The sequence below is a fragment of the Solanum verrucosum genome, unplaced genomic scaffold, assembly GCF_900185275.1.
Source record: "Solanum verrucosum unplaced genomic scaffold, falcon-dt-bn FXZP01000079.1, whole genome shotgun sequence".
Classification (NCBI taxonomy): Eukaryota; Viridiplantae; Streptophyta; class Magnoliopsida; order Solanales; family Solanaceae; genus Solanum; species Solanum verrucosum.
The window spans coordinates 3,293,509-3,308,789 of NW_026020368.1; the positions used below are offsets into that span (position 1 = coordinate 3,293,509).

Genomic DNA, 15,281 nt, shown 5'->3' on the forward strand with positions numbered 1-15,281 from the left:
ATTGAGCAATCATGCCCCAAACTACCAAAAGCATTAATGTATACCGAAGAAACTACAGAAAAGGAAATAATCATTGGAGGAGTACCAATAGTGATAAAATTTAAAATATATCAAGGAAATGAAAATATCATTTTAGGAATAAAATGGCTAGAACAAGTAAAACCATATAATCTAGAAGACAAACAGTTAACAATAAATTATGAAAATAAAAGAGTAATAATAAAAGGGACTTTAGTATAGTAAAAATATGAAAATATATATACTTGCAAAGATAATAGTAGAAGGATATTACAACCGATATTATACACCAATGATAGATACGGGCGCAAAAGCTAATATATGTAAATACAATTGTTTACCAGAAGATAAGTGGGAAAAATTAAAAACACTGATAGTAGTAACAGGATTTAATAACGAAGGAAGCATGATTACATATAAGGCAAAAAATATAAAAATACAAATATGGGATAAGATATTAACTATAGAAGAAATATATAACTTTGAATTAACTACAAAAGATATGCTATTAGGAATGCCATTTTTAGAAAAATTATACCCACATATAATAACAAAAACACACTGGTGGTTCACAACACCGTGTAAACAAAAAATAGGAGCAAAAAGAGTAAATAATAAAAAACGAAAAACAACAGAGCTAATGGATAAAAGGAAGTGAAACGATTACACAAAAATTAGAAAATATAAAAGAAGAAGACCCTAAAATAGAATTAATTATATTCTCTATAGATAAAGTAAAAATAATTCAAGATAAGTTAGAATTATTATATAGTGAGGATCCTCTACAAGGATGGGAGAAACATAAAACAAAAGTAAAAATTGAGTTAATTGATAATAATAGTAAAATAACCCAAAAACCATTAAAGTATAATTTTAATGATTTAACCGAATTTAGGATACATATAAATGAATTACTAGAAAAAGGATATATAAAAGAAAGCAATAGTAAGCACACAAGCCCGACAATTTATCGTAAATAAGCATAGTGAACAAAAAAGAGGAAAAAGCAGAATGGTTATTGATTATAGAAATTTAAATGCAAAAACCAAAACATATAATTATCCGATACCAAATAAAATACTAAAGATAAGACAAATACAAGGATATAATTATTTTAATAAATTTGATTGTAAATCAGAATTTTATCACTTAAAACTAGAAGAAGAATCTAAAAAACTAACAGCATTCACCGTACCACAAGGATTTTATGAATGAAATGTATTACCATTTGGATATAAAAATGCACCAGGTAGATATCAACACTTTATGGACAATTACTTTAAACAAATAGAAAATTGTGTAGTGTACATTGATGATATATTATTATATTCCAAGACAAAAGATGAACATATAAGATTATTAGAAAAATTTATACACATCATAGAATATTCAGGTATAAGTCTAAGTAAAAAGAAAGCAGATATAATGAAAAATCAAATAGAATTCTTAGGAATACAAATTGATAAAAATGCAAACACATATAGTACAAAAAATAATTAACTCAAATGAACAACTAGATACAAAACAGAAATTACAGTCATTCTTAGGACTGGTAAATCAAGTAAGAGAATACATACCAGAATTAGCAGAGAATTTAAAATCATTACAACAAAAATTAAAGAAAGATATAGAATATCAGTTTGATAAAAAAGACCAAACACAAATACAAAAGGTAAAATTATTATGTAAAAACTTACCTAAACTATACTTTCCAGATGAAAACAAAAAATTTACTTATATAATAGAATCAGATGCTAGTGAAAATAGTTATGGAGGAATATTAAAATACAGGTATGATGAGACTACGATAGAACATCATTGCAGGTATTATTCAGGAACATTTAATAATATAGAAATAAAATGGGAAATAAATAGAAAAGAATTATATTCAGTATATAAGTGTTTATTATCATTTGAACCATATATTGTATATAACAAATTTATTGTAAGAACAGATAATACACAAGTAAAATAGTGGCTAACAAGAAAAATACAAGATTCGGTAACAACAAAAGAAATAAGGAGATTGGTATTAAATATATTAAATTTCACATTTACAATTGAATTAATAAAAACTGATAAGAATGTTATTGCAGATTACTTATCAAGACAAAGCTACTCAGACTGAGAACGAAAATACAATGGAAGAGATACTCAAAGCCATAACTACACTTTGTATAAAAGTGGACAGTATGGACAACGAGATACAAAAGCTAAAGACTAATGAAGATAATCTGAAGTCGAAAGCTAGTCAACAACATGACTATAAAAATGCGGAGCTACGTCGATCGGAAGACGAAAAAAACTCAGAGCTAAAAGGAGACGATGGGAAACTCCTTAAGACCCATAACATTTGTTTAAATATAGTTGCAGGTACAAGCAAACAAGTTAGTGATAAACAACATAAAAATGCTAACTTAAACCAGCTATTCGACAAATCATTTACCCAAAGGACACTTAGACATATGTCCATAGAACCACAAACATCTACATACGCAGATGGTTTCCAAAACCAAAATGAGAAAAAGACATATAACTATATCACACGAACCTATATTGAAAATATCCACAAAATCCAAACCTATTTAAACCGCAACCCCAGGTCAACTACAAAAGAACCAAACCAAGATTATTTGACACAAAAGTTACAAGGATATAACAAGTTAATTGTACAACCGAAAACTAACGCTAATTTAGTAAGAACATGTTACAACTACGGATTGTTAAATACCGTATACACATACGACGGAGAAGAAGTTAGTGGAATACCAGAACTACACAAAGCATTCGTCACATACAAAAGAGTTACGAAAGGAAATTTATTTTATATAAAATTCTATACAACACTAGCGGAGATATTATACGAGGAAATAAAACCTCCAATACAGGTTATCAAGATAGGATTAACTAAAGATATGATTATACCCGAGGATATCGGACAACAACAAGAGATATGCAAAATAGAGATATCGAGTTTTTATGCCAACAAAAGGATAATTGGTATATCAACGATTATACAAGAGCTAACAAATAACTATTTAAACGGAAACGCAATATGGAGCTACTATGCAAGAGACTAGCTAATGATTTATTCCAATTCAAGGGAGCTAAGGAAAGCAGATATGGATGAAGTCCAAAGATGGATTTTATCACTACTTAAGCAAGAACAACGACCTACTACACGAGCACTAAAAGAAGGATTTATTTCGGCAGAATTATTAACCAGATATTGAAAGCTAATTGGTCACAAATACCCTGACCATATATGTTCAAAATGTAACGGAGAAGATAATGTAATCCCAGACGTCCAGCTAGAATAAAGAGATAAAGACGGAAGCAGATGATAAGAAGATAAGATGATGAAGATGAGATGCGGACAAAATAAAAAGATGAGATAAGAGTAAAATTATTTGTCTTGTAAAATAGTCAATAAAGTATGGTGTGAATAGTAATGTGTCATAATAAGGATGGGCATGTGTAAGGGATGGTAGGGGGTGTAATTTATTAAGTGGACAAGTGTATGGTGTGTCATAAGAAGTAGGTATGGTGTGTCATACTATATTATTAGGCACATTATTATATATGTAGATTATTGTAAGTAGTGTAGTAAGTGAGAATTCTTCTTTATATAAGGGAGGATATATGTAAATGAAAGGTAGGCAATGCCTAACGTAATAAACATTTTCTTGAAAACACTCTCTCCCCTAAGTTATAAAAATACTTAAAAGTTAATATGGAGAAATCTGAAATCCAATCAGATATTTCAGATAGCATGGCTAAGCAAGAGGCAAAGATATATTGTTCAAAAAATATGCGGAACTAATTTCATATATTCTTGAATATCATATATATGCTTGAATAAATTTATGTTAGTTATTATGTATTAGAATTATTTGAATCATGATTTCTAGTTTATTAGCACACTGGAAACAGGGAGAAAACTTCTATATTATGCCATCCTAATGTTGAAACCGGTAGGCAAGGAAGCCGTTTAGGGGAGTAAACAAAGTTGAGGCGCTGATAAGAAGGAAGTATCCGCTAAAGTACGATGCTAGTAGTGACAGGAAAACTTGATAAAGATAATCTAGTTCATAATGATCTAATATGAATTTAATCAATTATGAATATGATAGGAAGGAATAATTTGAAATAAAAAACCTGCATAATAAAGAACATGACTACATACATGCATGATGAAATGATAAAAAACTACGAAACTTTAATCTTATATGTACTTAAAAATATAGAAATAATCGAAATAAGAAGAATAATATGGGAAAGAATATTTAATGATTACGAATCATAAGATATATTAAATCAAGAATGGTATGAAATAGACCTACATGATTTAGACTTTGAAAGAATAGAATGATATGATTTAGAAATAAATTCAGATTAAAATGAACCATGAATATTTACAATATTGGATAAAATCTATGGAAGATATAAAACTATTAGAACAATTAATGGAGGAAAATTTATATATGTACCAAAGAACCGAAGATATGTTATATCTAGAATATATCATAAATAATATTAAAGAAATATTTAGATTAAAACAACTATCGGAAGAATATTACAATAAATATTATTACATTTTACCATGAATTTCACACTACCAAAAAATAACATTAAAGAGATATCAAGATTAAGACACTTAACAAAAATTTTTATAATAAAATCTTTAAAATAAAATACTCACCTATCACACTAACACCTACCACACTACCACTTCTATGAATTCCTCAGTTACCAATTCCGCACCGAAGTAATGAAGTATTAAGTTTATGTGTTGGCTTAGACCTTCCTCCCTATCAGATGAATTTAATACAAGTCAATATGTATTTGATCGCTAGTTTGATAATTTGTATTCTCCTAAACTGAGTAATATATGATTGGAATAATGTAACTAGAGTTCTGATTTTTACTTGACATTAATTAATAGTAGACTCTCCATCTGAATTAGGTTTGTATACATTTATGGAGTGAATCATCGGTCATTGTATATGTATATTGTATGAATAGTTCTCCAATCCCATAAATTGGTTTTTCAAGATGCATGAATGTATATGTATGTGATGAGTTTGAATATAACTATTGAATGTTTATATGACTGCTTGTTTGATTTGATCTATTGTAACTATTATTTTTATTCTCAGATTCAACATGTCTCCTTTTAATCCCCTTAGTACTATTTTGGATCATAACAAACTTGAGGGTCCTAACTATGCTGATTGGAGGAGAAATCGTGACTTCGTGTTAATTGATAAAGAGTATAAGTTTGTACTCTATGAGGAATGTCTATTGAAACAAGATGAACAGTCTAGTGATGAGGATAAGGTAGCTTATCAGAAATGACGCAAAACTGATGAGATGACGCGGTGTTCCATTATGGCTTCAATGTTAAATGTGCTGCAACATCATCCATCATCAAGTTTTGAAATTTTGGAAACTCTCAAACAATTGTTTGGTGGCTAGGGTCGATCAGATAAGTAGACTTCCATGAGATCTCTCATGAACACTAACATGGTTGAAGACACTCCTGTTAGAGACCATGTTCTGAAGATGATAGGTCTTCTAATTGACCTAGAGGTCTTGAGGGATGAAATTGACAACGACTCCCAAGTTGAGATGATATTGTAGTCTCTACTTGACAGTTTTCAACAGTTTTGCCTAAATTATAATGCGAATAAGATGAATCTATGTTTGGCACAATTGTTGAATGAGTTGCAAGCGGTAGAGGCAATTGTCAAAAAATCGACATCATCTATGACACTGTATGTTGAGAAAGGTTCTACTTCTAAATCGCAAGGTGGACAAAAGAAGAAAAAGGCTCACAAAACTAAGGCAATTGAACCTCCAACTGGGGGCATGAAAAAACTTAAGGGCAAGTATTTTCATTGCAAGATGCCAAACCATTAGAAGGCGCATTGTCCAGTTTTCTTAGCCAAGAAGAAAAACAATCCAGGTAACTCACTTTCACTCTTCGTTGAAACATATTTAGAGGTTGTTTCTACCAATTCATGGTATGTAGCCTCAGTATCCACTGATCATATATGCACTACTTTGCAGGGGTTTCAAGAAACTTGCAAGCTGATTAGAGGTGAAGTTAGCATTTTTCATGCGGATGGTTCAACAGTTCTACTTTTAGCAATAGAAAATATCTCCTTTTTTTTTGTTTGATAGTGGTAGAGTTTTAATTTTAAACCGGACCGGTAGATTTATGATTCTGGTTCATGAAATAAGTTAAGTATTGATCTAAAAGAAACTAATCACTGAATCAAATTCGTCAGTAATTTAGTTTATTGATTAGTACCTATAATCTTGACATGGGGAATTACATAAGTGTTTAATGGGGAATTTCGAAATACAAATAGAGGAGTGTAATTACGAATTTCTAGTGGAATGATTTGTAATTTATTATGGTAAGAATAATTCAAATTAATTATTTGAAATTATTTCCACAATAGGAAGCCTCGGTAATTAATTATGTGGTCCCTACCATGCCCGTATTTAAGTGGAACTCAGAATCCTATTTTATAGTAGAAGAAGGAAAAGTTGTGTGCAATTTCTCTTCTTGAAGAAAAAGGATTTGTATTTTCTTCTCCTTTTTGGACTGGGAAGAAATCTCTATAAGTAAGGATTCTTCTAACCTAGAAAGACATTCAGTTTTCTGTATGATAATTGCCCACTCAAGTATTGAGAGAGTTCAATTGTTAGTTTGAGATCACTGTAGAAGACCGTAGAGCCGAAGTTTGATTTGTTTCAAGATATCTGCACACGCTTTAAGAGGTAATCCTTGAGTTAATTTTCATAATGCTTTGTAGGTGATACATATTTGTGGTTGTTGTTTATATTCATGCATGATGTATGATTCTGGAATGCTTCCGTAGTGTATGCTATTTTCTAACAACTAATTCTAATTAATAAGCCTTGACTTATTTAATGTAGACTTAAGCAACCAATAACAAATTAATTGAATCCTAAAAATTTAATTCAATGGACTACGGTACATTATAAATAGGCCATCCTATTAGCACAACTTAAACCCACAAATTAAGCTTGAAAAAAAGAAGCAAGAGAAAAGAAAACATTTGAACAAGCAATGGCTGCTTCTTCTCCTATTAAGTGTCGCCCCTTGGCAAATTATCATCCAACTGTTTGGGGATATCATTTCCTTTCTTATACTCCTGTCAGTCACACATATTTCTTTGATAAATTTTTTTCTATGTTAATTATTGTCTAAATATTACAACGATACGTTTAAGACGTAACATAATATTTGATTTATTAATTAATTAACGTATGATGAGTATTTTTCGGATGCAGGAAATTACTAACCAAGAAAAAGTTGAAGTTGATGAGTACAAAGAAACAACCAGGAAAATGCTGGTGGAAGCTCCAGAGGGTAGTGAACAAAAACTTGTGTTGATAGACACAATGCAACGATTGGGAGTGGCATATCATTTCGATAATGAAATTGAAACATCCATTCAAAACATTTTTGATGCTTCCCAACAGAACGATGACAACCTTTACATTGTTTCTCTTCGTTTTCGACTTGTGAGGCAACAAGGCCATTACATGTCTTCTGGTAATTGTACTCCATCCTTCATTATTTCTCTTCGTTTTCTACTTGTGGGCATTAATTGAGTCCTGCAACTTTTAATTCTTATAACTAACAACGAACATGATGTTTAACTAGATGTCTTCAAGCAATTCACCGAACAAGATGGAAAATTCAAGGAAACGCTTAGTAATGATGTCAAAGGATTATTAAGTTTGTATGAAGCATCACATCTGAGAGTGCGCGATGAGGAGATTCTTGAAGAAGCTCTTACCTTTACCACTACTCATCTCAAGTCTATTGTCTCCAACTTGAGCAATAACTCTCTTAAGGTTGAAGTAACTGAAGCCTTAAGTCAGCCTATTCGCATGACTTTAGCAAGGATGGGTGCAAGGAAATACATATCCATTTACGAAATTAACGATGCACACAACTATTTGCTTTTGAAATTTGCTAAATTGGATTTTAACATGCTGCAAAAGTTCCACCAAAGAGAGCTTAGTGAGCTTACAAGGTTGAACATTATTTGATCTATATATCTTTTTTAATTAGATGAGTAATGGTAATTTGGAATTAATAAAAAATGTAATGCATGCAACAAAATCGTTGTTCTTGTGATGTATGTAGGTGGTGGAAAGATTTGGATTTTGCAAATAAATATCCATATGCAAGAGACAGATTGGTTGAGTGTTACTTTTGGATATTAGGAGTGTATTTTGAGCCAAAATATAGTCGTGCTAGAAAAATGATGACAAAAGTACTCAAGATGACCTCCATTATTGACGACACTTTTGATGCTTATGCAACCTTTGACGAACTTGTGACTTTCAATGATGCAATCCAGAGGTAAAACATCAAAATTTCACAAGTAAAATAATCTTTTTGACAATCCCTCACTAATGAATAGGAGAAAGTAAATATGTTTTCCTGTTGTTATTATAAAATCTATATATATATAGACGAGGTGTAAGAGTTAATTAGCTTGTGGTTTTGATGATATATTAGATGGGATGCTAATGCAACCGATTCAATACCGCCATATATGAGACCTGCTTATCAAGCTCTTCTAGACATTTATAGTGAAATGGAACAAGTGTTGTCCAAAGACGGTAAATTGGACCGTGTATACTATGCAAAATATGAGGTAATATTATTGTTTACCTAACCCACATAATTATATCAATTAAGTAAATTTTGATAATTCAACTGGTTGACTATCTACATTTTCAGCTTATCTTATTAATTAGTGAGAATTTAATTTCGATTCCCATGTTATAATACCCTCCTTATTTGCTATGAAAACGTTACCATTAATTCCAAAAGGAAAAAAGATACTAGCTAGTAGTAATTGTCTAGCTTAAATTACTTGTTATTGTTTTTAGATGAAAAAGTTGGTGAGAGCCTATTTTAAGGAAGCCCAATGGTTAAATGATGCTAACTATATTCCAAAATATGAGGAGCACATGGAGAATTCACTTGTAAGCGCTGCCTATATGATGGCATCAACAACTTCCTTGATCGGTATGGAGGAATTTATATCCAGAGACACTTTTGAATGGTTGATGAATGAGCCTTTGATAGTTCGAGCTTCCTCATTGATTAGCAGAGCAATGGACGATATTGTTGGACATGAAGTAAGTACAACAATAAGTATATGCGTAATGATCATTGAGATCTGAAACATTAATTAAGATTCAAACTTTCATTAAATACAAATAAATGAGGTATAATAGTGACTTGACTTATCAAAAACAATAGTACTTCTTATGTTTCACTTTGTGTGAGGGCCAAACTAACTACTCTCCTGTGTAAATTTTTATTACTATACAATCTTTTAAGTTTTCTTTTTAGATAAAATTTATATTTTAAAAAAATACTAGAAGTCACAGCAATCTATTGTTCAAAATATTACAAAAGTTTCTATATTGTATTACAAAAATTAAAAGAGAAAGAAAGAAAACATATAGTCCTAGTTGCTTGAAGAACATATGATGTTGAATAGTTTGGATTTGCTTCAAATATATCTGCATATGATACAGAAGGAACACATATATTGTGTGTATTCGATTTAATTACTTCAAATTCTTAAAAGTTAGCTAAGAAGCCTACAATATAATACAAAAAATAATGTTTAAAATGTATTAATTATATACATGGAATATATTGAAATCTATTTATTTCATGTAGGATGAACAAGAAAGAGGACATGTAGCTTCAATTATTGAATGTTACATGAAAGAGTATGGAGCTTCAAAGCAAGAGACTTACATTAAATTTCAGAAAGAGGTCACCAATGCATGGAAGGACATAAACAAAGAATTATTCCGTCCAACTGAAGTACCAATGTTTGTCCTTGAACGAGTTCTAAATTTCGCACGTGTGATAGACACATTATATAAAGAGGAAGATGGATACACCAACGCCAAAGGCAAACTTAAAAACATGATTAACTCGATACTGACTGAATCTGTCAAAATATAAATATAATGATGAAATTGCATCTTCATCAATCAAATATTAAGAGCAAAATAAGGCATATACAATAAATTCAAGACATTTAATATGCCATTCATAATATATGAGCTGTTAATTCATGGGGAATGTTTGAAATAAACAATAATTGTTTTTAATTTACTAAGCAAAAGTGTGGTAGGTTTGTCTTTTTCCTGTCATGTTCATTTTTATAACATATACAACACTTGAGTTGTATTAAATCCTGTTTTATTTCATTTCCATCTTGTTTGGATGATTATTAATTATCATCACTGTAAAATGCATCGTAATCGTATTGTATTTGTATTGTATTGTGGTCATAATAAAGTTTGAATAAATTGTATCTTTGTTAGGGTTATATAAATTTTTTATTATTTAGTTGTATTCATGTATTGTACCGTATGATAATTATTTAATTTACTAAAACTCCCATCGTTGTTGTAAATATTAGATTATGTAATAGGATACAATCAAACTAAACAACAATTACAAAAAAAGTCAACTAGATGCACTGATTATGACTCGTCAACATTTTAAGTTATTAATTCATACCACTCCTAATGAAATTAATCATAAAACTAAATTCGTTCACTAACGATGATATTTTTGAAGAATGAAAAAGTCTCACAATGATGGTTTGGACAATCCTATTCTTTTGGGCTCGCTTTAGGGGTGTGACTTATGCCCAAAGCCTAATTTTACATGATATAAAAGAAGGACCTATCTCAGCCAATATTGTATTTCCAAATTAAATTATCCATGCTTCAGATGTTCAATGTTTTTTTCATTAAATTGTTTCCAATGATCATTGATATGAAAAAGTTACATCTTGGAGATTGGCAAACAAATCTTAATACATTATCATACGGTAAAGGTAAAGTTAGATAAACTCAAAAATAGTAACACAAAAAAAAGGAGGGAGTCTAAGCTAGCTATGTAATGACTCGGAAGGTCCCTTTTGTTTTTTTTATAAAATTATCATTTTACCCCTCATAATATTGACCTCTAGTCCTTTTTGATTGATTTAAAAATTCGTTTCGAGTTTTGAGTGAAAAGTTATTAATTATGAAAATTATGGAAGTTTGGAAGGATAAAGTTTGTTAAAAAGTGGTTTTCGGTGTCTTTTGGAGTTTCAAGTCCTAGAATGAAAATTCATCGATTCCGTCAACTCTAGAATGTGGAAATTAGTCTAGGAGAGTTGCCAGTTTTAAATTCAGAGTATTTTCGTGGATTTGAAGTCCTAAGTTGGAAATTATTGAGATTTTAGCCTTTGGGTTGACTTTGGTCAACATTAAGGATTCAGATGCTCGGTCCAATTTTTGACAGTTCCATTGGATTCAAAAATTGCTTTTAGGTCTAGGCGAGGTCTTGGTTGAAATTTAGAGGTCCCGAGCTTACGTTATGGTCGTTTCTTGACTTTTACGGGTTTTGGGTCAAGGAGACCTAGGATTCATATTTTGATGGTTCCATTGTGTCTGAAACATAAAGTTTAGTCTTGTTGCATATTTGGTTTGTGTGAAAGGGATTCCAAACCAATCTCGAGGGTCATTTCGGAAATATTTTATGCCTTGTCTGATAGTTGGTTTGTTGTTTCTAGTGTAGTGTTAATTATTTTTCGCAATCGTTTGGATGACTTTCACGATCGTGAAGCTTTAGGGTCCTGGTCATCGCGATCGAGTGGAGGTTTGTGTGATAGCGATCGTCAAACTTAATGAATTGACCCATTTAAATCAACGCGATCACGAAACTTTGGTCATCGCGATGAGAATTTTATACCCAGGCGGAATATTTTTTAAAATTGGGGTTTCAACTTTATTTCATCATTTTTTTAGTTTTGGAAGCTTTGGTGTGGCGACTAGAACAAGGTTATTGAGAAGAAACGGTTAGGTAATGATTTCTAACCTTAAATCTTCATTTACCTGTTATTAATGGATTTAAGTGTTCAAATTAGCATTTTTGGAATGATAATTTGGAATTTCTTCAAGAACCCAAAAACTTGATAAAATGATGATTTTGAGTTGAATTCTTATCCATTTTTGAAATGGTTTTCGCCAATAGTTTCCAAGTGACTTGGATACTGTATTCAGTAATGATTTTCGGATTCAAACCTCATTTTCAGAATTGGGTTTTTGAGTTGATTTGACCCATTTTCCAAATTATATGATATGGGTGTTGTTATTTCCGTAATCTTATTGTGATTACTTATTGGATTAGATTATGTGGCCTTGGACATTGTTCGAAAAGGAAAATCTCACGTCTCAAATTGTTTTTTGATTGAATTAAGGCAAGTGTTAAAGTCACTAGATGTAGCACCTTGAGTTCCATAAAGAACTAAAGAGAATTCATTCAAGTTATTCCTAAGATTCTTTAAGTTTTGGGTCAACTTCAATCGATCGTAACTTTCAATATACGATGAGTTGGGTAGCCTATAAGATATCAAATGAAAGGTATTTAGATTATCTCTCCAACCCCAGCTAGTTTGCTAAGTTTCGATTTTGGATGAGTGAGATGTGCCCTTCTGAAGTCAGGTTGTCCAGTTAAGGAAAGTTACCCAAAAATATGAGGGGTATTTTGGTCTTTTCCTTACCCAATTAGATTTAATTCATTTTGAGTAGGGTTTTAAGAGTCTAAAATGATTTGATTCAGTTTTAAAATACTAATATACACTTAAGGTTTTAGAAGATAGTTCAAGAGGAGAAAAGAGCAAAACATTCAAAGCTTTCATCGAGTTTTTCTAGCGAATCGAAGGTTATTTCGCCAAGGGTTTAATCCCTAAGAGGTATGTAAGTTCTCATAGTGTTGGGTTCGTTCACCCACACGTCAATCATGTTATTTTCAGCGAATTTCGTTCTTGAAGTTGAAGTGTTTGAGTTCTTGATTAGTTTCTTGAAGTATTGTTTCCATTCTTGAATTAGAATGGGTTTGATGATTTGTTGAGATAATCATTGGATTTTAAGAGTTATTTTTTAGTAGATTCTTGTGTACTTTGGTTGGGTATTCGAATCTAATTGATTGGGGAATAAACCATTCGATTCCAGGTGAGTTAGGGTCCAAAAGTGAGAAAGAAAAGTCGTCGGGGTTTTTTTGGGCTGGGGCTGTTGCGCCGCCCCAGCAGTGCGCCAGAAACACTTGTTTGTAGGATGAGGGCTGGTGCCCTGCACCAATCAATGCACCAGTGTCGCTTGCCCCTACCCGTTCTCCATCGTTTAGTCCGTCTGAGTTCTTCCAAAGGGTACCTTTACCCCCCTTTGATTCTAAACTACTTCTAAACATCTAGAAATCATTCATAACATGAATCATAACCTTTAATTCATAATTCAAATTCAAGGTAAAGTTAAGAGTGAAGTCTTGAGAGTTCTTCAGAGTTGTTTGAGAAAGTCCGTTTGAGTCTTTTCGAGGAGTCTTCTACAATTACTTATAAATTGTTTCAAGACTTGAGCAAGTGTGTATGAGAATGAGGAGGAAGTATTCATGAGTCTACATTATCATCACGAGATCCTTCATATCATGAATCATAACTCTTGAATTCATAATTCATAATTCATATTTAAGAGAGAGTTATGAGTAGAGTTCAAGAAAGTTTTTGAGTTTAATTGTGAATCCTTTGAGATCAACTATCGATTTGAACTATGTTTTGAGGAAGTAAGTATGAGAATGATAAGATTAGTATACATGAGTTTCATATTGTTATGTAGACCCTCGAGTCGAGTCGTTCATGTCCATAAATTCTGCATGAACTTCATAAATTTAGCATCTTTGAGAGGAGTAGTATATTTAAGTTCTAAGTTCTTGAGCATTGAGTTCCTAATCCCTTTTGAGATTATATTTCTAATCATGGGACTATTACATGTTACCTATGAAGTTCTTGAGTTGAGTTGTTCATGCCCATAATTCTGCATGAACCCTATGAGTTGAACATTCTTGAGATGAGTAGTATCATGAAGTCCTTGAGTTGAGTTGTTCATGCTCATAATTCCGCATGAACCCTCTTGAGTTGAGCATTCTTGAACTGTGTAGTATCATTGAAGTTCCTGAGTTCTGGAGTTCTTGAGTTCTGAGCATTGAGTCCTATGTATGGTTATTGAAAACCTTGAATTGAGTCATTCACGTCCATAATTAGGCATGAACCCTATCTTGGGAACTCTTTTACAATTTTTTCTAAACTTGTTTTAAAACTTTAGTAGTTGAGTTTGAGAAAGAGTAGAGTTGAGTTCATTTTCTTAAAATGATTTATGGGAACTAAGTATTCCCCAGATTAAATGTTTTCACATTTAAGGTAAGAGGAAACACCGATTTCCAAAATTTTTTTTAGCAGTTTTGAGTATCATCTATTTTAAGAGAAAGACTTTTGAGTAATAATTTGAAAACACAAAAACTGTTATGTTTTCAAACATATGAGCTAGTTATATTTTTGGGAGTAGTATTGAGCACCGATATGGGGACGAGTTCAGATAACACAAAGTCCTCATAAACCTTGTAGCCAATGTGGGTAGAAAGGGTCATACTTTTTAGATGATTCCTTAATGCTTTTTAGCATAGACTAGTGGATCCACTTAGTAGTATGTTATATACCCTGAAAAAGTATAGGACAGTTCTGGCAGCGTAGCCTAGACGTTGTATCATCACATAGCTCATAGTGATGGTTGTTGGTTAGAGAATCTCCTACAGAGTTTATTTCATATTTTCATATACAAACAGAGTTATTTTGTATCCTTGCATACAAACTAAGTTATTATTGTATTCTTCAATACATTGAGTTGCTATCTACTATTTTAAAAGCTTTCCATATATTGCATCTTTTATTGTTGCTTTATCTTGGGTTGAGTAATCTAGAGTTGAGTATCCAGAGTTAAGTATCTTATTATTGATTTGAGAACTATTTCTCTGAGTTGAGTTGAACTATGTTTCATAGAGTTGAGTATCTTATTATTGAGTTGAGCCCTATTTCTCTGAGTTGAGTTGAAATATGTTTCACTGAGTTGAGTATCTTATCCTTGAGTACTTCTGAGTAACTTTGAGTATTACTTGGGTTGAGTTAAGTTGAGACGAGGTAAGTATGCTACTTTTTCATCAGTTCAAGCTTATGTTTATGGTTTAGAATTCCCCTTACATGCTCGTACACTCAATGTACTGATGCTATTTGGCCTGCATCGTTTAATGATGTAGACACAAGTAGCTGTAACATCTCACAATTTGAAATAGT

General features: G+C 31.6%; 1 protein-coding gene and 1 pseudogene across 1 annotated transcript; both read left to right on the forward strand.

The window, feature by feature from the left end:
* Positions 1 to 5,184: 5,184 nt before the first annotated feature.
* On the forward strand, positions 5,185 to 5,940 carry LOC125838007 (uncharacterized; annotated as a pseudogene).
* Positions 5,941 to 7,123: 1,183 nt separating this feature from the next.
* LOC125838008 (sesquiterpene synthase 9) lies at positions 7,124 to 10,079 on the forward strand. The gene is made up of 7 exons (XM_049517061.1): positions 7,124 to 7,210; positions 7,348 to 7,612; positions 7,724 to 8,099; positions 8,213 to 8,431; positions 8,591 to 8,729; positions 8,968 to 9,219; positions 9,773 to 10,079. Exons 1-7 carry the CDS (start codon positions 7,124 to 7,126, stop codon positions 10,064 to 10,066), a joined length of 1,632 nt encoding a protein of 543 aa, XP_049373018.1. The 3' UTR covers positions 10,067 to 10,079.
* The last annotated feature ends 5,202 nt before the right edge of the window (positions 10,080 to 15,281 follow it).

Bases quoted from the DNA above. Each gene is read 5' to 3' on its own strand.
- LOC125838008 (XM_049517061.1), top strand. From the start codon at position 7,124: ATGGCTGCTTCTTCTCCTATTAAGTGTCGCCCCTTGGCAAATTATCAT. The intron at 7,211-7,347 runs GTCAGTCACACA...TTTCGGATGCAG, and splicing joins ATTTCCTTTCTTATACTCCT to GAAATTACTAACCAAGAAAA. The intron at 8,100-8,212 runs GTTGAACATTAT...TGATGTATGTAG, and splicing joins GAGCTTAGTGAGCTTACAAG to GTGGTGGAAAGATTTGGATT.